The sequence below is a fragment of the Corvus brachyrhynchos genome, unplaced genomic scaffold (genome assembly GCF_000691975.1).
Source record: "Corvus brachyrhynchos isolate BGI_N302 unplaced genomic scaffold, ASM69197v1 scaffold34, whole genome shotgun sequence".
Taxonomy (NCBI): Eukaryota; Metazoa; Chordata; class Aves; order Passeriformes; family Corvidae; genus Corvus; species Corvus brachyrhynchos.
Genome location: NW_008238126.1, coordinates 301,343 through 327,121, shown reverse-complemented (window position 1 = coordinate 327,121; position 25,779 = coordinate 301,343). Strand labels below are relative to the sequence as shown.

Here is a 25,779-nt window from a genome sequence, read left to right as displayed (position 1 = left end):
GACTCCTCTCAGCTTTAACAACTTTGAATCAAACCCTGCAAAAATAGATGCTATGTGTCTCAAGGCTTCTGCTGCAGCCTTGCCAAATGAGTGCAAGCTGCAAAGTAAAACCACAGCTCTTCTGTTTCTGACCCCCAGCCCTTCAGGATCGTGAATTACCAGGGCCTGTGTGACACCTCTCAGACCTTTTGCCCAATGCTGGACTATTCCTGAGGGATCTGGGCTTGCTCCTGATGTTCTCTAAGGTGCTGTGCACACGCATCCCCTCTGTTTCCTCTGGGTTTCCAGCACGTGTGGGATGAGTTCTGGAGGAAAAGGGGCCCAGAGCTAACACCCAGCTATCAGGTAAACCCACACCCCAAGAGACTGGAGATGCAGACAGATTCAAGAAAAACTGATGGAAGCAGGTTGTTAGACAGCCTTGTGGATCTCAGAGAAGGACATGTTTTTCTTTCTGGAAGAGAGCCATGATGTAGAAATAGACTGAAACCAGGAAAGAGGCCTGCAGCACTAGCTGAGGCTGTATATTTAAACATCTTTGCTGTCTGGCCATCTGGGCCTGCAGCTAAATTTACCTACAAATTATTTTCAATGTTTCTACATCTTGAGAGGTAAAAGGTGCACTTGATACTTTATGCTGGGGAGAAAGGCAAAATAATGGTCCTGAGTCAGATTTCCCCCGTGTCAGATCTGTGTGTGTGGTTTTGGATGCCCAACCTGTTTCATCAGCCTTCACCCACATCTGCCTGGAGCTCCAGGCTGGATACCCTGCATGCACAGAGCCCCTCACAGCCAACACAAAATCTGGATTTGCATTCCTCCTCTGTACAACACAAGTCAGAACAACCATTGGCAATGCAAATGCGCTCACATCTCTTTCTGCCTTTACATTGTTACCAATTTATTTTTTGAACCATGGCTGGAGTTAGACTCTTTCCATGATGAAAATTCTCATGGATGATCCAGAAAGCCTTGTTTCTCACTCAGCTCAGTCAAATTTGCTCAGTGGCTCCTGCATGCCTGACCCCAGGAGAAAGCCCCAAACCCAGGTGAGGTCTGTCCAACCCCTACACATCAGGGAAGGTTTGGTGTGGGCTTCTGACACCTCACAGGGAACTCACATGAGGGGGACTGACAGACTGTGGATCAGAAAAGTTATGTTTTGCCACTTTTGCAACCATCTCCTGCAAAATGAGGCAGCTGGATCTGGCCCTGGGTTGACAACTGCTGTGAAATGAGTTCACCACCCCAAATTTTAAGTGCCTGAGTCATTCCTTTGGGGACTGGTTTACCAATTCCTCCTCTGGAAGGCAAATGGATGAGGATGGCTGTAGCTCTTTCTGGTCAGAATTTACATCTCCCCAGCTCTTGGGAGGTGCCCCAGCACCTTCACTGGAGTATTGAGTGTTTGGCAAGTCTTGTCAGGCTCAGTGTAAATTAATGTCTCATCCTCTGCCTGTGTCGCTTCTCCTCTTAAGGTAATTTTCCCACCTGAATGGTTTCATGCAAATGGTTCCTCCACTTTAGAGAGAATAATGTGAAATTACCTGCTGAATAATCCTATCCCAGAGCTGGGATTTTTTTCCTCATCTTAAACCAAAACCCTGTATTAGTCTCTGATTGCTGTCCATTGACTTGGGAAAGACTAGAAGCAATTATATTTGGGGATCAGAGAAATTAAGTCTCAAAGGACATGGAACCTTTCAGCTTTTTAATGATGTTGATTGTGTCTTTCTGTTCTGTGTGCCATCAATAAAATTTAAATATTTTATAGAAGTGATCTGTGATGGGTGATGGTACAGAACTGATCCAGTCATTCAGTTTATCTATGATTCTTAGCACACTAAAAATAGCCACAGGGAAAGTCTTAAATGCTTCCATCCATCCATCCATCCATCCATCCCACATTATATATATATATCATGTCCATCAGAGAGACTTTCTTGGAAATAAAGATCCTCTGTCTAGCTGGTTGTGAGCATCCCGCCTTGCTTTTCAACAAATGGCATGGGAAACCCTTCCAAGGCCAAAACATGTGAATGAGATTTATTAATCCTGTGGCCTCTTGTCAGTCATGACAATGCTAATAATCCATAATCCATACATCATGTCTACATCCCATGTAACAAATGCATCTCTGGGAGATGAATAATAAATCCCATGTGCACTCTGCTCCCTCCTTCTATGCCGAGAACACCCCGGATTTGGGGCAGCTCTTTCCAGCTACCCTGGTTCCTGGTCGCTTCCCGCACTGGGACGGGGCTGACACTGCCCCAGTCCTTGCCAGGGCCTGCTCCTGTGTCAGTATTTGTCGCTGTATCTGCAGTCAGGGTAGCGGTAGGCGAAGCGGGAGTTGCAGGAGCGCAGGGGTTTCAGGATCTCTGCCAGCTCCGCGATGGCCTCGTTGACACCGTGGTCATCGCCGAGGCCGCGGGCGCAGCGCTGCAGGAAAGTGTCGATCTTCTCCTGCACGGGGGGCTGGAATTTCCCCGTCAGGAGCTTTGGCAAAAGCTCTTGACACACCATGACAAGGCTGTGCTTCTCCCTGATGGAGTCACAGGACACAAATGGATACTGGCAGTCCACAGTCAGGCAGCTGAATATATCTTTATACTCCTGCTGGCCATCGATCAGCTGGCTCCCTGTTGGGGACAATTAAACCAGTTAGAAACATAGTAGTGAACTCCTGGACAGTCACAGATATCTGTACCTCTGTGTTAGCACAGGGTTTGTTACTACCTAAAGGATGTGACCACCTTTCACCACAAATTACACAGTGCTGTAGCTGTGTATGAGCCAATTTTCTCGCTCCTGAAATATGTATATTTTTCTGAATGACAGAACTCTGCAGAACTGCCTGTCAGAGGAACTGGGGAGGAGTCTGTCAAGTCAAGTTGATGCAGAAGAAAATCAGAACTGGAGTACAAATCTAAAATGTGGAGTTCCTACAAAAAACTACCACAAATAGCCAGACCTGTAATTTTTTCCATGTTAACCAAAATCATTACATTGCAACAACAGCTCATCTAGCTGGAGTCAAGTTAACAGTCATAGCTGTTGGGATAAGAAAAGGAAACTCAGTGGAAAATTTTCTGACATCTGCTTCTGAATATTTGAGACTTGCTCAGCTGAATGTGTGAGCTGAGGAGAGGCCTTTTGAAAATTTGAATATTCAAAATGAAACTGTTAAATTATTGGGAGAATAGTCTGACTAGCTCCACTTCCAGGGGTAGACCAATGTAACCTGTGAAAATTGAATAGAACCCTTGATTTTATGTGAAAGTGACAAAAAGGGGAATTTTGTTATTATTGTTATAATAATAATAACCATTATTAGTCAATGTGATAAATACACGTAAAAAACATCCAATTTGATCCAATACTTAAACCAAACTATGAAATTTCTGCTTGCAAATATTGAGATTTGCATTGCAAAAGTTTTGAAAGCAAGACTTCAAATGAGAGCATTCAGCACACTGTGCACACTGAAAGCTGCTGCCAGCTACAGAGTGCTCACCAAACCACCGACTGCACAAACAAAACACCCATTGCCTTCCCGACTCAGAGCCAGGATGGCAGGACCTGCTGATGGTAAATCTCTCCGTGAACTTCTCATTACTTAATTTAAGTGCTGTTTGGTTCATTAAAAAAAAAAAAAAAAGCAGCAGTAGATCCAAGGGTAGAAGGGGAAATATTTGTTTGCCCTGCCTCCCGAGCCCTCCCGTGACAGATGCGCAGCCACGGAGCCTGCTGAGTACCTTCCTCCTTGTCGATGATGCCCAGCGTGCTGGCATCCCGGATGAACAGATGCCCGTTGCTGAACACGCCGAAGGTGCCAGCATCCACGTGGGTGAAGTAGAAGAAGTAGTTGAGGTCGTTGGTGCCCATGGAGCGCAGCACGGCGAGGAGCTGCAGGGCCAGGTCCGCGGCCACCTCGGGGGCCGCGCCGAAGAAGTCGCGCAGGGGCCGGGTGCTGGCGCTGACCACCAGGCGCCCGCAGGAGCCCAGGTACCGTGGGAAGGGCCAGCCCTCCACGTCAGGGAAGATCTGCCAGGGAGAGTGGGAATGGGGGGATTACTGCTGCCCCTCTGCCCATGGACCCACTTCCCTCCCAGAGTGCCCTCTCTGGCACCAAGCAGCAGGGTTGTGTTTTGGTTTCTAAGTCAGTCCACAACCCTTCCTTGTCCCGTCCAGCCCTAGCAGCTGGGAAAGGTACTTACTACCCCATCCTGGAGGAGTTATGATGCTTTTTTTTTTTTTTTTTATTTTGGTCCCTTTTTGTAATGGAGGAAGAATCTGGTATTTTGAGACTTATTCTGTAAGAGAGACTAACTGGAAAGTCTAAGATAATAATAGGTTTCAGATTCATGAAAATTTTAGCCACAGAACAGCTAATTTTAGGTGTCTTTGATGGGTCCCTCATGAGCACTGAACAGATGAAGTCACAGCTTGGAGTTGAGGTGGGACTAAAGCAGTTTTTACTAATTGGTGAGAACTGCCAGGCTCTTCCAGACTCTTTTGTAAGAGACTTTGCTGTCTCAGGGGCAGAAGTGGTGGGTGTTTGCTCCAGTGGGGAGGGACACCTGGGCTGGACTCCCTGCATCCCTGCATCCCTGCAGCTCATGCCAGCAGCACAGTTATCCCAGGTGGAAACCGAACTGTGTGACTGCTGAGCTATGCCAGCACAAAGCTTTCTGTCATTTACATTATAACTTATCTGTCTGCCCAGCACCTCAGACTGTGCCAAGGCATTATGAACTCATCCAGTTTCATGTTTAAGGCTGCTTCTCCCTTCTGCTGTGAAGGCATTTTGGGCAACCATGTGAAATCTAGCCGTTTCTCTTTGGCATATTTTTCTCACCTCTTTAAGCTGCATTCCCATGTCTGCAGAGTGCTAGGGGCCATGGCTTCATGTCCCAGTGACCCATAACTGGGGTGGCTGAATGATCCCCAGGAGCCTCCCAGAGCTCGAGCACCATTCCCCCTCCCTGGGACCACGCAGAGCCCTGTGAGCTGCAGCAGCGGCCTGGGGCCAGAGATGGATGGTGCTGCCACTGCCTCTTTTCTTCGTGGAATCATGAAGGGTTGCAAGAAACAGCAATGAGGACTAAAAGTGGGATGGGGAAAGGTGAGGATTCTCCCTAGGAAACATAAGGAAAGAAAGGAGACGCATGCCAAGCAGGCCAGAAGGGATCCAGGGGAAGGGTCTTCCACATCACCGCCTTCAAACCCAGAGTTTTGAAACCCAGAGCTAGTTACCAGTGGCAGGTGAATGGAAAACACAGCACTGGCATGTGGAGCATGGGAAAGCATGCTCTTTCAGAAACAGGCTGTGATTTTATGTAATGCATTAGCAATGCAAACCTAACACTCTGAAGTACTGGGGATGTGTAAAACCCTGGCTTTCACAGTGCTCTAGTGCAATAACCCACCTGGGGTTCCCTATCTCTCCCCAGCTTCACAGACTGATGCAGGGAGCACCTCATGAGTCTGCCTGGATTCAGCCACCCAACCCCATAAAAAACCCACACATTTTGAAGGCCAGGGAGCTGGCAAAGGCCAGGGCTGGGACTCACACATCTCATGTGAGGGTTTGCTCGCGAGGGGTCGTGGGGTGTTGTTTCAGGCTGGGGCAGGGTGGCACATGTACCTGTAGGAGGATGGGGTGTGAGTTCACTGCCAGGGTGTACAGCAGGCGCAGCTTGTCCCGGTCCGTGAGGTGATCCATGTAGATGCTGCCGGCGTCTGGCACCTCCGCGTAGCGCCGCACGATCCTGTCCAGGAGGCGCTGGGATGGGCAGCGCAGCATTGGGCTGGACAGGCCCTGTGGGAGGGGAAACATGGCAAGGATGCCCAATTCCAGCCTGAGGTGTTGCAATGTGCTAGGATCATGCTGGTGGTACAGACACCTCTGTGCTCTGCCCAGTGTGCCTCTGCCTGCTGCGGCGCAGCTCCCAAGGATATGGGCACACAGGGCATCTCACCCTTCCTAGGAAAAGGCCTGTGCCATCCAAACATGCCATTTCCCAACTCAGGTTTCAAGAGTGGCCCCCATTCCTGGGCACTGCAAACCTCATATTCCCCTGACTGCACAGCTCCACATGTCTCCATACCACGGGACTCTTCCCTCCACCCGGGTTTCCAGCCCTGGCATTACTGGTGGAGGCCCTCCAGTTGTTAGGACAGTGAGTCACTTCCCTCGTTAAATAATCTTCGGATCACTTTGCTATTTGCTTAACCTGGGAGCAGCTTTCTTGGAAATACTATTTGCTAAGGTCAGTAAACATGCTTTAAAAATGTAAATAAACATTGTGTGCGAGTATAAGCACAGGATATGTTCTCTCTCTGATAAACTCATGCATTAACTATCAAAACCAAATAGCCTGTGCATATTTTTTGTAAATACCAGCAACAAATAGAGAACTGTTGCACTCATGGAATAAATTATTACTGTATTTCACCCTTCAGATTTGGAGGTTTGGCTTGTAAAATTGCATGAGCAATCTATGGCTGGGATAAATGGCATAGACATTTATATCTTCATAGTAAAAAATGGCCTTTTTTTGTTTCTCAGTTAGTCTTCCTTAATAGCCCAGGAGAGTGTATGTATGGAGGTTTGCCCACAGTGGCACAGAAGCACTGCCCTGCCATGCCTCTGCTGCAGAAGGGAATCAGGTTTTTTTAAGCCACTTTATTAAAAATGATCCCAGTAGCCAAATTTACTCCTTTGGGTTTTGTTTATAATTTGAGGGTTGGGAGATGTGCTTCAGAGGAAAGGGCAGTGAAGCTCACGTTGCTCCCTGCCATCCTTCATGCTGAGAGCAAAGATTTTACACAGGATCTCCCCAGGTCATTTGGTAACTCTAAGGTAGGTCCCTCTCAGCCCCTCCTGTGCGAGCTGTTCATTTGGCATGAAACACTGAATTACCCATCCGTGACAAAGAAATAAAGCAACATGGAAAAGAGGAGTATGACACTTTCCCAGTTGGAGGTGGAAAGGAGGGACTGGATGTCCCATGTCTCCTCTTTTGTATCCCTACTGGCCTCAGTGAGGTCCCAACCACCCCTTCCTTGGCCATCAGCAGCAAAAAACAAGTCCAAAATGCCAATAGCTGGTCAAAACTACCAGAGAAGCTCAACCACAATTGAAGAGTTGTTTCACAAAAACAAAAAAACCTTTCTTCCCAAAATGAATAAAACATTTGTCAAAAATAATTCTACTCAGTTCCTGTTGCAAGCCTTCACACACTCCTCTCCTCTGGTGTAGTCTTATCAGGAAAATATTTTCTCAATTAATTTTCTAAAACCATAGAAGGGGTGCAGGGGAAGGGATGGCTATGGATTTCTGTCTTGCAGCACTTGCAGGAATGTTGTGGCCGACTCTGTCACTTTCCCTTTGGAGGAGAAGTGATAAAAAATGAGCAGAACAGAGCCATGTTAAGTAAGAGATAAACGGTGGAGAAAGTCTCTTGCAGCTCAGTGTGTATGCAAATATTTGCAGCCGAAGTTAGAAAGCCTTGCTGCCTCCAGCAGTCTGCAATGCAAAAGCTGAGACCCTGAAGAGTACACAGTAGGAACATAAATCACAGGGGTAGAGAAGGCATGGATGGTGTAACTGGGACTTTTCTGAGGTCAGAGCTCATCCTCTTATCACAGACGTGGGCACGCGCTGCCCGTGGTGCTCATGGCTGCTGGTTTCCTGGGAAGCTGTTTCGGGCACATCAGTGGAGGTGTGGGAGCAGAGGAGCAGGGCTGGATGCTGACACGTTTGCATCAAACATTGGTGCAGCTTCCTGCAGTTTAATGAAGCCCCGATCCACAAAAACTGGGCAATGAGGCCTTTTGATTTTGGCAGAGACAGTCAAAAGCGTAAAGCTCAGCACCTGCTTGATTGTTTCAGTGGAGAGGGGTCTCACCTTCCTGCACACTGATGGAAACATCTCTGCAGCAGAAAAGGAGCTGGAGTTGTAAAACTGTCAGACAAAAACTGTCAATGGAAGAAAAATGTGAAGAACACATACTCGAAACACTGGAGATACAGATTTATCTGAGAGTATCTTAAGTCCTTTGCAGTGACTTATCACCCCAGAGAATAAAACCTGACAGACAGCCTGATGTATTTTTTGTGATTGATATGGAAAGCTCTTTATTTACTTTGATTAAATACCCACATTTCTATATCTGATAGTGACTTGTTCCTGCAAAGCCTACCTGCACTCAGCTGTGATTTTTTTAACCCCTCCTATGCAGTACATGATGCATTTTAAACTCCATGAGTTCATGCATATGCATATGTAGCACAGACACACCCAGAATTCACTTGGATGTAAAGACAACTTGTGGAAGAAAACTTCTCGCTCTCTTTTTTCTTCAGTCAGCCCAAGGAGGGATGGCCCAGACCAGGACCATGGCTGCCTCCTGCCCCACGAGCCATATCTGGGTCCAGCTTCACCAAACTACCAGGTTTAGGGAGGGCTCCAGGAGGAAACACTTGGATGTAGATGTCAAAGCACCTACAGCTCCTGGCCATGTGAATCCAAGGGTTTCCTTCACTCCCAAAAAAAGGAAAGTAAGGATGCCCTGAGAAGCTCATCCCCACTGCCAGCAGGTTTATGGAAGTCTCTGACGATGAGGTACTGGGTCAAAGAGGAGGCAGGTCTAGGAGGAGGCTCCAGGAGCCCCATAGTGCCCATCCTTCCCTAGGATGGACAATTGGACCAGTGAGTGAGCTGCTGCCCGTGTGCAGTACGCAGAGATGTGGACTGGACTCAGAGGCCACATGACCGGGGTGCCAGTGCATCTGCTGTGGGCAGGACGAGGTGCTGGTCAGCAGTTGCTGGTCAGCAGTTGCTGGTCAGTAGTTTCAAACAGTCCATCCTAGAGAGAGGGGCTGCAAATGGTGGCTTTTCACCTCAGTACTGCTTTCCTCTGTCTGCCTTCAGCATTTTCCAGGCTGTGCTTTGTAGGCATGGCTGTAAATTTGCCCTGTGGGTGATCTGTGCTGAAACCAACTTGCTTTGTTGCCCTCCAGCAGGAAAGCACCCAGAGAGGTTTGAAGTGATGAGCTTCTGGGCAAAGCAGTCGGTGGCTGTGGCTGGGATGCAGGCTGAGCCCCAGCTAAATCCTGCTCATCTCTGAGGCAGGCTGGATTTTAAGACTGAAGACTTTGCTGCATCCAATAAAGATTTTCATTGTGGCAGGTGAAATAATCACTGTGGCAGGAGGCTCAGCTGATGGCTGGGTCAGGCAGGGCAGGCAGTGTAAAGTGGAAAAACATTACTTCATGGTCTGTCATTCTGATTCAAGCACGTTATGGTTTGTCGTAATGTTCTCTCTATGAGACAAAATTACCTGGGCCCATTAGCTTTTCCCAGTGCTGCTATATAGGATAAACTGTGGGGAAGGGAGAACAAGCACTGCTGTGTGCCTGCAGCTTCATGAAACCGAGTGGGCATCGTGTCAGGCATTGAGAGAGGTGTGCTTGCTGTTAACACCTCTGAAAACAGGGAGAAGGGGAAACAGAGCCATAAGGGCAGTGCTTCAGGTGAGTATTTGCAGTGACACATGGTACACCCCAAAACCCCTCTCCAGTGGCTCATGCTGGGTTACCAACATGTGTCTGCCTGGCAAACACTGCAGAGGGGCCACGGTGCTGGGCTGGGTGCAGGCAGAGGTGCTGGTTTCAGTGGGAGGAGGGCAGGTGGGATAGCCAGGGAGGAAGGGGATCATCGTCTCTGTGGGGCTGGATGGACTGGGGAGGTCACTCTGTAACCTGTGGTGGCCCACACAGCGGGGCTGGGAGGGGGTCTCGCACACAGACTAACACACTCATTGTGACTGAAATGTTGTTGCCACTGGCTGCTTTTCAATTTAGACCACTGTGAGACCAGAAGCCATTTCGCAGAGCACATGCCTGATCTTAAAAAGTGATTGCTGCTGAATTTTGGTGGTGGGGAGGTAGGTCCCAGGGTCTCTGGATCACTATGTTTCTCTGTTTATTCAAATATGTATGCTGTTAGAAGAGATTTAAATACAAATTTTTGTTTCTCTGATTGATTTACAGAACCAAAGGACCATGAAAACATGAGCAGAGCAATCCTGAAGCTGATGTGCAAAGGTCTGGGCCTCCCTGCAGCCTCCCATGCCCTTTCCAACTAAAAAGCTGCACGGGTTGATGAAATGTCCCAGGGACTTTGTCACTGGGCACGTCCCCCCAGGCTGGCCCTGAGCTCACTTCAGAGACGCCCTGGAGCAGGCATCAGCTCAGCTTCCTACTGCTGCTGCACAGGGAAATTCCTGGGAGAAACTGGATAGGTGCAAAGCCAGGGTGCCCTAGCCAGGCTCTCTGCGTGGTGCTGTGTGTGCACATGAGCATCCATATATGTGTGTGTGCCTGTGTGTGCAACCCAGCCAGCTCAGCTGGCATTTCAAACTCCGAGAGGACGGGGTAGGGAAAACTGTAGCACATGAAGAGCCTTTTAAGGAGAAGGATTTGGGCTCAGCTGATGACTTAACTTTGCAGCAGGTCTGAGATACCACAGAGCCTCATTTCTCCAGTTACTTTTTCACCCAGCTCAGCAAATGGAAGTTTTAAGCTCTCGATTCCTTCCTTCCCTTTCCCTCAGCACTGCTGGGGTGGCAGCACAATTTGGCACAAACACCTGGGACACTCCAGCAAGGCTGGAGGACCTGGCAGCCCAGCTCGCCCTCCTGCAGGCCCCTGCAGTGCTGCCTGGGGGGACAGTGGTGGCCAGCAGATGCCTGGGCAGCTGCTGCCTGCCAGCCTAAGGAGTTGTCCCTGCCCACAAGCTCAGGTGAGGGGAGCTCTGAGTTTCCCTATCAGGCATGTGCCACCCCGGAGGGTACTGACTTCAGGGTGACCTGCTGTGCTGGACTGTCAGGGATTTGGGTGAGTCCTTTTTGGTGCAGTCCAGGCATAACCCCAGCGGATCCCTCGCTCTCTCTTCAGGCAAGCTGCTCCACAGGGTAAGAGAAGAGGAAGAACCAAAGAAGCACAGCTTTAGCACTCACCAAAGATGAGTGGATGCAGCAAGCAGCTGCCTTTATAGAAAAATAAATGAAATCTCTTTTTCACAGTCACTTCTCTCTTGGAAGGGGGACAAGTACTGGAATAATCCTTTGCCTCTCAGGGTCTTGCTCAGTGTATATCCAACCCCAACCCTGGCTGCTGCCCCTTTCCAGTGGTTATTGCAATGTTTTGCTGTTGTTTAGGTGGAGTGAGGGAGATGCCCTGTGCCGTAGCTGCCCATCTACCTGGTGGTGGGACCCATGCACACCGTGCTCCTGTCCTGGCTTCACTGGTGACACCCCAGGCAGAAAGGGCACTGTGCTTCTTTGTGACTGAGGTCATTTGCTATGGATGGCAGGAGAATGAATACTGGAGGCTTTGGCTCTGACTGCCCATGCCCCTCATCCTGCCAGCCACAAGCAAGAGAGACCCACACTGACTTGGTCCCTGGCCCAAAGCAAAATCACTTTCAAAGCATTGCCTGCCCTTTTGGGTAAAACTTTATGATCAAAAAAACCCCAAAACCCCACAATGCTGAGATGTGATGGAAAACTAGTAAATAAAAAAAGGCAGCAATCTCCCCACTGGAGCTGTTACCATGTTTGTGTGCACAGCCTGATGTTATCCCTGTGCCTGAAGCCACCTGGTGCTATGGTTTTCCACAGGACTTCAGCCTCAGCCTGCTCAAGGAGCCAGGAGCTGGTGCTCTCCTTGCTGAGGCCAAACCCATCCCAGCCCTGGACAGGCTCTGCCATGGCATTATCTGTGGCTGGGAGGGCTTGGCCTTCAACCGTGGCACTTTTCTTCCTATCAGGGCATCATTTTGCCTTTCCCCTTTGGCACGTGGACTTGGCTGGGGGCACATATCTCCACCGACCAGGCAGGAGGAAGAGTTCCAACCACCACCCAAACTCCCCCTCCAACCAGCAAGTTGCAGCCATATCCCCTTCAGACCCTTTTCACCCCCCTAAACCACACGGGACTCGCTCTGCCCCTGCTCCCCCAGCTGTGGCAGGACTCAGACCTGGACCAGGTCGGGGGTGAGGCGCTTGGCCCGCAGCCACTTCTGGAAGCGCTGGGTGCGGCGCAGGGCACGCTCCAGGCTGCAGGTCTTGGTCTTGAGCAGGGAGGTGCAGATGCGCTTGTCCGCCCGGTCATGCTGGTACTTGGAGGTCAGCCGGGTGATGTCCACCAGCCGCCAGCTCTTGGCATCGTCGGTGTAGTTGCCCGAGTAGCTGAGCAGTGAGCTGGGGGGCAGCTTTAAATGAGAAGAAAGCCAGGTGTCAAACCTGCCAAACCAAAATGAGAGCCCCACGGAGAGCGGGTTAAAAGCCACACGGACACCCGCACAGCACCCGCCCCGCTAAGTTTCTCCAGGCTGGCCGCAGGGGCTTCCTGCCATCGCCTGGCAAAGGCTGAGCAAGCCCAGATGGGTGGCCCCAGGCACTGGGGTGAGGTGAGCAGGCTGAAACCATCAGCTAAGGAAATGTGCTTTGGTAAAAAAGTCCATCTTTGCTTCCCACTTAAACCATCCCTTGTCATGAATGGTGCCATAGGGCGAGGGGTGAAACCCTCTTTTGGGTAGAGGGAGGGAGGAAAGGGACAGGGTTTTGGTTCAGGAAGAATTCCTGGTGTTTTTCAATTTCCTTAATCCTGGAGAAAGGGTCCCAAAAAAGGAGTACTTGACACTTTAAAGGACCCTCCTGATATTAAAACCACCTGACAAATGTATTTGGGAATATCAAAATGACCTCTTGTTTTGAGGTGGTGGCTTTACTCAGTGCTGAGGTCTACATGTCTCCCCCAACATCCCTGACTGTATTTCAGCAGTTGGGATGAGTGACCTCCCCAACAGCAGCAGAGTTTGGGGTGTGATGGGGGGGATGGGGTACGTGTGCCCTGGGCGTGCAGCGCCTCTGTAGTCATGGAGATCTTGCACTAATTTGCTCCCCCTACACAGGCACAGGAGGGGAGCATATGGGCTGGGTAATTAGGTAATTTTTTTTGTTTCAGCAGCCCCCTCAGCCCTGCCCACACGCGCATCGCACATGCTGGGGCTGAGGAGCGCGGTGCCTGTTCTGGGATGGTGTCTGTAACCTGCTCTTGGAAAACGGCCCAGCTCTGACCTTTGGTTTGGCCAACGTCCTGCCCTCGCTGCCTCTGAACCCTCCGGCCCTGAGCTCCTTGCCCAAGTGCGTAGGAAAGCACGTCCTCATTTAATCTCGCCGTAAATTAAAGCTGGTAGCTCAGAAGTGAAACGGGAGAGGCAAGAGGTTCCCTGCAGGATTAGCCTAGCTGGAGTTATATGAAAAGACATTAACAACTCCAAAAGCTGAAGCTGGTCTTTCCTTTTAAATTCTGTTTGGGAAATAGGCACAGAGAAATTTGGGGAGGATTAATTTTCTATGGTTTCGGGCAAATAACTGACACAGTGACACGAGCCAATCTGCAATCAGAGGCTGATCAGACAATCCCTCCTGAAGGCAGCACCTCACTCCCCTTCCCCACCACAGACCCTGTGCAGCTGAGCTCTTGGGCAGGCACAGGTGCCCAGGAGGGGGGAAACCCTGGTGATTCCCATGCTTTGGCTTTCAACTGTTTCCATGTGCCTCCTTCCAAAAATTTACCATGGAGGATGACAAGAAGTGGGGGAGCCTTGTGTGAACAGGTTGGTGGATTCCAGCATTTCAGTTATTTGGGCGTTTTGCCTGATACAAAATTGAAGATTCTGTACAATTAAGGCACCTGACATGATAATAAACACTTTGTTTGGGTTTGGGTTTTTTGTTTTGGTGGTTTTTTTGGGTTTTTTTTGGTCTGGTTTTGAGCTAGGATTTAAGAAAAGAGAAAAATTGCTTTGCCTCACTGTGATTGTTGTGCATCAGGACCCCTCCCAGCGCCTAATTTGCAAAGCTGGCACAGCGTGCCAGGCACGTACTGGGAAGAGATGGCTCTGGGCTGGGTTTCTCTTTCTTTCTTTTTCCTTTTTTTTTAAGTTAAGCACAAATATGCCTTGTGACTTGACTCAAGTCTATGTGTTCAGGGGAGCTCACATCACGCAGAGAGCAGGAAAGTGCCACCTCCTGCATGCAGGCAGCACATGGATGTGTGAAATCCAGGGCTGTGCTTTAATTTGAGGGTGGATGGAGTGATCTCCTCTGCAGAGCTCTTTGGGGTAGAGCCACACTGGCCTGGGAACCCGGCATGGGCTGCAGCAAGTCTGTATTTGGCATCATTTCTGGGCAGCACAGTTCTGGCCTGGCACAGTTGCTAGATACTTTCAAGATTCATCATCGAGTTGTGCTGTAACAACTCCCTCTCACACGGAGCTTTTTAGCTAAGGGCCTGCAAATGCTCTAAGACCTGCAGTAAGATCTATGTGAATAAGTGAGTCACAGATTACAGATTTTAGATCAACCCAGAACTAAATGCTGAAGAAATCCAAACTTGGTTTTCCTTTTTTCCTGAAGGAAGCTAAGTATTTTGTTTCAGCCAAAATAATTTTGCTTGCATTTGGAATTTTACATTTTTAAAAAAATTTAAGTAAGTTAAGTCTTAAAACAAACAAAAAAGAAATACCGTATAAACCCCCATGGAATTGAAGCATTTCAGCTTTTCCAGTCTTCTTTCCCATTATTTTTGGACAAAGCTCAGCACCAGCATTCACACAAGTCTGTGAATAGTTTTGGTCAGCTCAGTTCTGTGGTGTTTTGAAAACCTAGTATTTTACAAAAACTTTCACTGCACTCTGCTCTCAGTACAGTTGGTAGACAATCTTGGTATTCTCATTTACAGATGGATGAAGCTGGGCAAAGATAAGGGAAGTATAGAACATTAGAGCACAAGATGAGTCACCAGCCGTTCTGGGAACAAAACCCACATCTTTTCACTGTGAATGCATGTCAGAGCTCCCAGAAATGATGGAGAATTAATGAAGTATGTTCTTATGTGAATTAACACAGAGAAGCCCAAGTGCCATCCACCTTTGTGAACATGTGAAAAGGTACATGAGGGTGGATCAAAGAGCGTAAGCACTACTGAAATTTCCCTAGTTTAACCTCCCACTTGCCAAAAAAAATCCCAGTTTTTCAAGAAACCAAGTGGGAGAACAAGTTTTACCCATGCAAAGGAAAGCCTGAAGCTGAGTGACTGCTCAGGAGAACATTTTTCAGTTCCCCTTCCCGAAGCGCTTGGAGCAGAACTGCACATTATCACTTATTTGTGGGAAGCCGACTGCGGGCTGGTGGGAGAGAAAAAGAAGTGTCTGGCTTGGGGAGCCCCTCTGCCTCCCCTGAGGCAGAAGCATTGTGCTCCCACATGTTTGTGGCTCTGCACTGCTGGACCCCAGTGGGACACCCGCACCCCATTGCCGCTGTCCCCTGGAGGAAAGCCAGAGCGGAGCCCTCCTGCCTTGGGTCACGTAGCGCCTCTCTCCCACAGCCTGGTGCACTGCGCAGATGGAACCCCACAGCCAGAGGCAGTTCTGCTATTTTTGGCAGGGCTGAGGGAACCTGCACAGCCCCAGCCTCGCCACTGGCCAAGTGGGAGTAACCAAAAGGGAGCTGCTTTGTACCTGGCAGCAGGTCCCTAAAAACCCTGCACAGGTGAGCGGCAAAGGGGCCACAGCAGGTTGGGGCAGGGGGCAGGAGCCAGCTGCGGTGCCAGCCTGTTGCAGGGAATAAAATGTAGAGCTTAGCAAAGCCACAAGCTGCCTTTTTCCAGCAGCAGTGGGGGAAGGAAGGATGTCTGGTATTACAAGTCCATCCCAGACAAACCATTATGGTTTTACTATGCTACGTTTTATAGGATAGTTTAAGATAAAAACGGTGATTTGTCTAATACTATACTACTTACATTATAGCATTAAAAATACAATCATACTATAATAATTTCTTCTCCCCCAGGCTTTTATATCTATAAAAGAAAGTGCATATGGCTCTATAAATCATATCAGACCCAATAAACCCTTCCTCTGCCAAGCACTGCCTTTAACTTTCTCCTCAAATACAACTGGCAACATTTTCCCTGCTGTCGTCAGATATGCTCTGCTTTTGAGCCTAAAAATGATTGGATTGCTCTGATGACCACTCAGACAGTGTGTGTCTCATCAACAACGAGGCACATGCAATTTCTGCCTTCAAGTTCTCACACAAATCTCCCAAAATGTACCAGCAATTTAGCCACGTGCTATTTTCAAGCGCGTGGGTAACCTCATGTGCAGAAGTCCTCATGCCTCAGGCAGGTTTAGATCCCTTTTGATCTTAGTTAAAACCCACGTGAAATTCTGCACATTCACATTGTTGCACCTGGTACAAAATTATATAGCATGTTTGTATGTTTGTAGTTAACATACTCTGTTGGGAGCCTACAAAGCTAAACCCCTTTTTGCCTTTAATCAGTTGCTCCTAAGAAAATATTTCCAGTAAATCTAAACAAGCTGAATTCTTCCTTCCCTCTTCCCTTCCCCCATCGCTGCCTAGCATTTTTTGAGAGCCACTCTCTAGGCAGAAATTTGTGCCTTTTACTCCTGCTTTCAAGTTATAGTTCAGGGCTGAAGTCTGATCATGTTTGCATGGCTTTAAAAGAAGAGAGACAAAGCATCAGCTTATAGACATTAATTAAAACACTAAGCGCTGTAATGGCAACTGGATGCTAAGTTGCTCTTTGCATTGTTGTTCATGAAACTACTTGGAAATTCTAACAGGCAACTTTCAAATTACTATAGAGAACACTTTAAAAATTACTCTGCTGAGTTTCTGACCTTATTTCCTCTTTAAAGAACTTCTTGCATATGGATGTCCCAATGCAGGCGTTGCATTTATCAAGTCCCAGGAAAGTCCGGCCAAAACTGTAGCTGGGTTTGATGTGGGGCACAGACGGAGAAGCTGTTGCTGCTGTGGAAGGGTTAGAGATCAGAGCCAAAACCAGGAGCAGCATCAATGGATCTGCAACTCTGGAGCAAAGGCAGCATATCCAGCGCTCCATCTACAGTACTGGAGAGCTCTGCTTTTAGCAAGTTGTCCCTCTCTAGGATTTCAGTCTTTTTTGATGACTTCAGCCTGCAGTGGTGAGCCCCGCAACACAGCAAGACACTCTGGGTGCAGGAGACACTGCTGCAGTCCCCATCCTGCCAGCTGGTCACTGGCTCTATCAGCTTGAGGTTTGGGTGGGAAAGATATGCCGTAGGGTGGGGAGAAGGAAATACATGGAGGATGCAGATAACTTGGGTTGCCATGGTTATCTTTCCTTTCCTTGTTGCAGCTGCTTTGGCCCCTGCTGACCCTCCCATCAGCCAACTTGGAAAACAACACGAAGAAGTGCTCATCTGCACTTGGTGCAGACAAATGAAGGATATCCTGTCGCTTGAGAAAAGGGCATATGTGGGACACTTAGTAAAAAATTATTTGGGAGGAGTAATAGCATGGCAGAAATGCACATTTTACCAGAAGCCAGACCTCTGGTGTTGCTTTATTCCTGGAGATTTGTGATGCTGCATGGCTTGGCTTCTTGGATGCTTTCTTGGCTTGGTGTGCCCTTCTCATGAAAGCCCTGGAAAGGCTGTCAGGTGGAATCATCACTGTTCTGGTTTTTTGCAAACAGCATTGTTCAGCAGTGATTGCACCGCAGTGTTTCGTGCCACAGAAAGCAGGATAGCCTGCAGCTTTCCAAAACTCTCAGCTGATAGAGCAGCCTGCCCTCTAATCCCATTGGAAAATGGGGTTTTCAGCAAGACTTCTGTGATTTTGAATGTCTTTTCATCATGGTCCTGGCACTGGAAAGAAGCTAGAGAAAGGGATGGGTCGAACTCAGGAGAATGTCAGGTTTCAGATAGACTTCGAGATTCCTGTGATCACACCAAAAGCTGTTCTTGTTAGGACAAAGATTTGGAAGTTATGGGAACTGGTGGCTACCCATCCTGGCCTGGATGCTGGGCACAGGACTATGCCAGGATCTCTGGCAGGCTGCACACCTTGAACGAGCAAGTGGTACTCTGGCTGCAGGCAGCACGTGTTGCTGTGGTGGCACTGGGTTTTGGTCCCCCCCTGTCCCCAGCTCTTGTGTTTTCATTGATGTGGGAGGTTCTCCTGGGCTGTATCTCACCCTGGGAGCAGTGAGGAGCAGACTGAGGCTTTGGAGACTTCTCATTCCCCCAGCTGGGCTACCCCCACCAAGTGGGCAAGCCACTTCCTAGTACATTTTTAATGGAAGAAAAGGTGCATTGTAGCCACCCTTAATTATCCCCTCTGGCATTTAATCACATCCTGATGGGACCAAGGGACATGAGAGCCACAGGGGTGCACGTTGGGCTCGCGATTACACCTCGCTTTCTGGAGGGGCTGCTTGAGGAGGGTGATCCTAAGGCAACTATTTAAAGCACAGATTCTTATTAGTCGTGGCACTTGGGAGATCCAGGATCTCTCCTTGGCTCCACGCCCTCGTGGGAGGTTGCTTTGCCTCCTGGGGCATCCCTATGCACAAAATGGAGATGGTGACATTTAGGGTTTGTCTAGAGGGTACAGCACAGACAGAGGAGGATAACGAGCCCTGCTGAGAGGAAAGGGGGATGTTATGAACCCTGCAGAAGTTGCAAAGCACAGGGGCTGGGCACTGCTAATACACCAGCAAGTGCATTCAACACACGACTCTGCTTTGAGCCATCCTCACATTTGGCCTAATACTCCAGAATAAAGCTCTTTGAAATAGGTTGGTGGAAAGAGGCAGAACCAGAGCTACATGTTAGCTGTGTCCCACTTCCAGCAGTTTATCCCTGCCCTTTTCTATTGCTGGTACATTGTTCCTCTCCCATCTGCAGGAATCAGCCTTGCCCACGGTTTCCTGCCAGTAGCTCTGCAACTGTGGCCACGCTCACATTGTTCCCTGCCCAGCTCTTCCCTGGATGGTACCAAAATTACACACCAGCAATCTGTCTTTATCTTCATTACCTAATATATAAACCACGTATCCTTCAGTTTCTTTACTAATTCAATTGCCTTCCTTCTGTCTTCAATCCTCTGTTGTAATTCTAAGAGCAGAGACCCAGGCTCCCATCCCTCCCGTGCCCAGCCTGTGCTGCTCCATGGAAAGGGGGGGGCTTCAGCCTCTGGGGGTGGTAACTGAGCCTTTCTGATGGCAAGCCCCAGGCTCTGGCACAAAAACCAATACAGGGGCAGCAGAGTTTCTGTGCTAATAATGATGCCTCGATGTCTGTGTTGTTCTTGCACTTTCGTGTGGTTCAGGCACATGTAAAGCAATGTTTACCTCTGCCTAGGAACAGCACGTGTGAGTGTGCTTTTGTGCAGCGTATCACACCTGCATCACCTTGAAGTGTTATAAAAGCAACTTTTTATTCAAAGAATGGGAGCTCGTCCATCGTATCCACCTCAAGCTTGCTGGCATTTGCATTTACCCCCAGGGTCTGAGCTCCCTCCTTCCCTCAGACATTTCTGCTCAGTCTGGGCAGGCTGGGCAGCACGGATGATGTGTGTGGGAAACACTCATTCATGCTCACAGCACAGAAAACCCAAAGCTTAAAAATGAGTAGATATACATCTGAACTAGCCCAGAGAGGCAGGTGTGAAACCACAGCTTGCTGAGTGCTGTGAGAGGGGCTGTGCTTCTGAAAGCAGCCTCTCTTTTACCGAGGTCCTTCAGCAGGTAATACCAAACCTGTATTTGTTTTCCTTTCCTTCTGGTGACATGGCACGGAGGTATTGTGGTCAGGTGGCAAACAGCCAGGTCTGCAGAAGCCTTGCAGATCTTCTCCTTGTGCCAAGATGTGGGATTTTCAGGGCATGGATTACTGTGGTGTCTGCTGGAATGAAGGGCTGGCCCTAATGACCTGATGGGAACTTCACAAAACTTGTAACAACAGACTCCTATGCAACCCCATTAACCACGTGAGAACATGGCCCTAACAGTAAAGCCTAGTCAGTGTTCTAAAAGTTATAATTTCTAAAAATCTTTAAAGAGGATCTATATGAAAGTACTGCCCTATCAAAGTCAGATGAGTTTCAGAAAAGCTTTTGGGGCAGTTTCTACCAAAAGAGTGTTTATCTAGCCTCTGTTCCCTGATCCCTCCTTTCCCCACATGCCATGAAGGGTGTGGAAACACACCTGGAATCACAGCTCCACTTCCAGCCACAACCATGTCAGCAGTGGAGCTCCTGGGTCCCAAAATCACCCAGTACCTGCAGAGCCCAGTGGCTGTGGGTTTGGGTGGGTATGGCTGTGATCTCTAACTGCTAACCAAGGTGGGAGAGGACCTGCCCTCCCTTGCTGCTGGTTTTGGAGGAGATCAGGAGAGCACAGGCTGATTTTCCCCAAGAATTTATGGTGTGAAATACACCTCTTACTTAACCCACCTCCAGGTTTCCACCCAATCCATTAATACAATCCAGCTGTTCCCCACTGCCTCTTTCCACCCCAGTCTATTGCCCATCTTGCCTGACCAATGCCAGCTGCCCCCAGCTGGGGTGGGTTTCATGTTGGCAGAGCCTTGCAGCCTTCCTCTCCCCATCTCATCAGTGCTGCTGGCCGGCTCACTCCAAGCAAAATGTGATGCTAGTTCCATGCTCTGGATTGAACTGGGATGCTGGAAATGACTTTGCAGAGCAGGAGAACTTTTTAATTAGTTAAAGTTAATTAAATAATTTGGGATTATCACCACTAAGTGTTTCAAATCATCGCAGATGCTGAGGATCAGAAGGCGCAGTGCTGCTGCTCCTCAGCTGACACTGCCACCAAGGTCTTTGCTGTTGTTGACCTGCACCTGCTCATGGGGATTTTGCCACTTGGCCAACCTAAACAGCAGATTTTGGGTGCCACATCATCTCAATCTTCCTCTTCAGCCCAGGTTTGCAAAAGAGCCTTCTCAGCAACTATGGGGTTGCTGAGCAACAGGGTATTGCTGGGCGGGTTGCGGGAGGGCTGCATCTCATTGCCACACACAGAAAGGAAACAACAGACAGGAAAAATCAAAGTTTTGCTGGAAGAGGAGAGGCTCCTGCTCTTCCTGAGCTTCTCAGTAAGCCCTGCCTGGGTCTTGCTGCCTGCAGGGCCCGGATAAGACCTTGGCTGCCACACAGAGCAGCTTTGCGGGACAGGGTGGAAATCAGCTCAGGGTGTGGTGCAACCATGATTATTGTTAATAGTATTTTTCATTAATCACATCCAAGATAATCATTAAACTGTTGCCAAATAATCAGTACAGACTTGGTATCAAACTGCTTATCACTTCAATCCCAGTTCAGGCTGGATGTGTGGATTAATAGCTAGAGCAGCTTGACACATTTTCAATTCTTTCAAAACGAAAAATGTGTCTCTTTGAATGCTACCAAACTCACAGCACTTGGGAGGATGCGATCACTTCCTTTTTCTCTGTTTTCCTCCCAATTGCATGTTTATGAAAGAAACATCTGTTTTGAAGTGATCTGCAACAGAAAATTTTTGTTCCAGTTGGATTTGCAATGGACAGCTTGTGTTACAGAGTCTTTTTCTCCCCACCCTTATTCTTTCTCTTTTTCTGTTGCTGAAAGATGAAAGAGAAAGGAAGAGGAGGAGAAAAAACTCAAGCAAACAAACCCCACTGCCCAGACAGTACAAATACAGACAGAGAAAGGGGCCACTGAGGTGTGGGTGGTGTGAAACACCACAGCTGAGCTGGAAGAGAGCGTTTGCACTTCAATTCTCTTTGAGAAGGTTTGATGTTGTGTGTGTATGGATTTTTCTACATTTTGAATCAATGAAAATACTAAAAGAGGGATACAAATTTGACTCTTTTTTTTGTCTCACCAGGGAATAATTTCTATTGTTTGATAAGCTTGGATGTAATTAATCTGAAGCATCAATAATCTAGTATATTAGTTATATAAAAATAGGTGTTGTCCTGTATCTGCAGTATTTTTGGATTCTCCCTGACTCCATTCTTCTGCTGCAGAAGAGCAAACCTGTTGCTCTTTGGGAAATCTTTACATATATTGGAAGGAAGCTAGAAGAAAAAGCCAGTGAGAAGAAAAAGCCAGTGAGAAGAAAAGCCTCAGGCACTGCAGCCAACAGATAAGGCCAGTTCTAGTTTGTGAGAGGCTGAAATGTCAGTACAAAAGGCCACTGAATGCTATCAGCTGCTGTGGTGTTTGCAGCATTTATGGGAGACCGTGCCAAGCAGCAAAAAGTGTGGAAGAGGATCCTGGATTTTGGTGCATCAGTATCCACAGACAGAAAATGAGATGCAGGAATCTGGAGCCTAAGGGAAAATGATAGTGAAAAGAAAATTGGCTGCACACCAGAACGGGGTGTGCTGTTCACTGCCTGCACAAAGCATGAGGGAAAGAGGCTTGGGAAGGGAACAAAACTCCTCCTCAAGGAGCAGTTGTCCTTGGTGGTGACTTTGCATGGGCTTCTTGACCTCTGGTACAGTCAAGCAGCTCCTTAGGTTGAGTCTGAGTCCACATGAGTGCAACTGAAACACCAGCGCCTGTGTCATGGTTTTCTTTTTGTGATTCTACAACAAAGAAACGAAGTGTCCCTTCCTGGGAAAAAATAAACAAACAAACAAACAGATAAAATCTTCCTATAGAAAGCCAGAAATATATTCACGTCATACAATTTTTCAGAGGGGAGAGACCTTCCCACAATATTTTTCTTGGATATGTGCTGTTGGTTCAGCATCCCAGCAGTTGAAAGGATTAAAAAGAATGCAGACTTTCTGGTGTCATTCAGATTTTTGGTCATCTTCCTCTGCAAGGCAGCAGCAGGATGAAACATGGTCTTCTAAAATAAAAATGGCATGGCAGAGAGACCCTTTTGGAATGGGTTGGCTGTTAAAAAAAAAGAGCCTGCTTTCCAAGACCAAAGTGAAACACATTTAAATATTGGTATGAAAATATTCTTTCTGAACTTGTTACCTGGTAAAGGAAAAACATTTTAAAAAATGCCCTGGAAGAATGAAGTATGACAGATATTTGATCCAGTGGCAGACTGCTAGGCTGTAAATTTATCAATCAAACCACAACTTTATTCTTCATACCCGTTGTTTGGCTCCATTGGTTTTCTGTCCATCAGACTGGAATCTCTGATTACTAATTTTAATCACCTGTATCATACCAGCTGTCTGGATGGAACGAAAAACAGTTTGGGAGAAGGATGTGGAGAGTGCTTTGAGTAACCTTGGGAGTGGTTTTGACTGGTACCCAGTGCTAGGACTGGGGAATTTCAGTATGAATTTTAACAGTACAAGTGCACTTTAGGCAGCAACCTTTGTTTTTCCCACATACCAAAGGGAATGTGTGCCCTATAGTCTTGAATGTTCTTGTAAGGATGCAACTGACATTTGCAGGTGACAATTTTCCATCTTCATAAACAATTTTTGACATTCAGGCATTGATTGCTGTTCAAGTGGGTTCAGAGCTGGTACAGGCAAAGTTCTGCTGTGTCCAGTGCAAGTATGAAGACGTTCTTAAAAACTGGCAAGTGTATTAATTGGAAGGAAAAATGAATCAAGACATGAAAAGCATTGATTTTTTTTGTATTTTTTTTTCATCTCTCTTAAAACCTTGGCTCCTGTTCTCTTCTGGCTATAAATATGGGGTTTTAATGTTTTGGTAACTAGATATGTGACCTAAGCCACCTTCATTCTCTTTAGCCATTTTCTCCCACCAGCATTCTCCTTGCATTTTAGAAGAAATAACAATGAACTGAAGGAGAGTCCTCAAAAGCCCCCCAGGTCTAAGCAGATTTGGTGTCTGAAAAATCTTTTCTACATTTAAGCATTGGTTCTGCAGTGTGAAACAGCAGAGCATAGACATGAATTTTGGAGGACTCAGGTATGTGATTCAATGCTTTATTACATTGGGGTTTGCATGTCTGGTTCCAGATTTTTTAAGATAGGCACCAAAATCTCTGTTAATAAAACAAGGTAAGTGAATCAATTCCTTAAACATGACTTGATCTCAGATGAGGTTCAGCCACAAACTCAAAGAAAACCTGCATATCTCATGCTCCGTGGTCAATCCCAGCCTGCCTAAACTCTGTAACATAGCCTATAATGCCTTGGCTCCACTTTAAATTTCGTGTGTTAGCCAGAACTTTGAAAGCTTGTGGCATGTGCTCTGTGTGCTCTAGCACACTGCCAGATTAGGAGGGGGGAAAAAAGAAAGAAAAAAGAAAAAAGGTATGCCAAAATCTGAGTTCCAATGGGTTTTTAGCCAAAAAAGGAGACCATGCATATCTTCAGAGGAGAAATACTCCAGAAAACTCCTAGAAAGCCATAGGCAAGAAGTGCCATTTCTTTTCATCAAAGTGGTTCCCTCCACTGCCACTTTATTACTTCTGCCTTTAACCTCCACAGGGGACAATTGTGCATGTCACCCTCCCTTATATCAAGCACTTCTTTTTCTTTAGCACTCTCAAAGTAAATTGGAGATTACTTTGAAGATTCATGTTAGGCAATGAAGTGCGCACACATACTCACATGCAAACACCTGCACAGGCTCATGAAGGCATCTGTGCTGCTCTTTCTTGCATTTCCAGTGACTTTGTGTCTGCATTTCTGGCAACAAATTAATCTAGAAGTGGAAAATCAAGAAAGGGTTAATTTAAAAAAAAATCAAACTTTGCCTTGTTTGCACTGATTTTGCATCGGTTTCCATGGAAATGGAAGTAGAACAAGCCAAGAGCAGTAGTGTAGCCAACTTCAGCTGCTGGCTTCTAGTTCTTGCTCCTGTTTCCATGGAAATAGATGCCAAATCAGCAAAAAATAAGGTAACTTGTTTTAAGATAGTAGAGTTTTAAAGGCTTGTCCTTATTTAACCTCAATCAGGAAGATAGCTGGTGAGGGGAGGCAGCCAGCAACTCAATGAAAACTTTCAGAGGCTCTTTCAGCAGCTGACTGCTTGTTGAACTCTGGAGAGAGTGAATTCACAGGGCAGCCACCAATCTTCAGAAACATTCTGCAACTTTCCTGCATGTTGTAAATAAAATACATTTTCCTCTTGGCACGGGTAGTCACAGCAGTCTGTGGGAGCCCAAGCTAACATCTCTTTGCATTGCTACCATGCAAGTGCCTCCTTAGGCTGGCTTTGCCTCCCTGAGTTCGGAAAGAGATGTGCTTTTCCCAGCTGCAATATGCAAACTACTCCCATTCCAAAAGCAAAACTTTGTGTCTCAGCCTATGGAGAGAGGAGCAAAGGAGCGTTAGCTGGGGGAATTCCTGACAGTGTTTTACAACAAACACCCCACTTTCTTTTTTTTCCTAATCCACAAAGGTAAAATTTCACTGAGATAAAAAAAGTTGGCCATAACCTTGCTTATAGTAAAATGTGGATGGGAAAGCAGAACTGAATCCAACCAGGAAAAAAAAAAAAGAATCTGCTGTAATTTCAACAACTTTCATCCAAAACTCATTTTATTAAAATAAACTTTAATAGTAAGTTATTTCAAGGTTGGCTTTTGATCCTCAGCTGTTGCTGTGACGGAACTGTCTGTAGGGAAGAGTATTTCTTGGTGGCAAGTTGTGTGAAGACAGAGATGAGAATCCCATCCTGGGCCCCATTTTTCTTTGAATTGCTCTTAAATTGGGATTGTTGCCAGCTGTCCTCAACCTCTCTCTTTCCCCACAACCCCTTTGCTTACATGTTCCTTAGGCATCTCTTTAATAAGCTGCAAAGACACCCTTAGACAAGGGATCATGTCACAGGCCACTTGTGGCCCCTTTTTTGGTAGCAGAATATATCTGGAAGCTGTAAGTGTGGGTA

General features: G+C 47.4%; 1 protein-coding gene across 1 annotated transcript; it reads right to left on the bottom strand.

Annotated features, from left to right (window-relative positions):
* Positions 1-884: 884 nt before the first annotated feature.
* CUNHXorf36 (chromosome unknown CXorf36 homolog) lies at positions 885-17,188 on the bottom strand. Its single transcript, XM_008633008.2, has 5 exons — positions 16,791-17,188; positions 12,054-12,318; positions 5,651-5,824; positions 3,759-4,047; positions 885-2,642 (listed from the first exon to the last, which is right to left on the bottom strand). Exons 1-5 carry the CDS (start codon positions 17,012-17,014, stop codon positions 2,302-2,304), a joined length of 1,293 nt encoding a protein of 430 aa, XP_008631230.1. The 5' UTR covers positions 17,015-17,188; the 3' UTR covers positions 885-2,301.
* Between the last annotated feature and the right edge of the window lie 8,591 nt (positions 17,189-25,779).

Coding starts and splice junctions, on each gene's coding strand:
- CUNHXorf36 (XM_008633008.2), bottom strand. CDS start 17,014: ATGGAGCGCTGGATATGCTGCCTTTGCTCCAGAGTTGCAGATCCATTG. Junction 5,825..12,053: donor TCACCCCCGACCTGGTCCAG/GTCTGAGTCCTG, acceptor CCCCTCCCACAG/GGCCTGTCCAGCCCAATGCT. Junction 2,643..3,758: donor CATCATCGACAAGGAGGAAG/GTACTCAGCAGG, acceptor TGTCCCCAACAG/GGAGCCAGCTGATCGATGGC.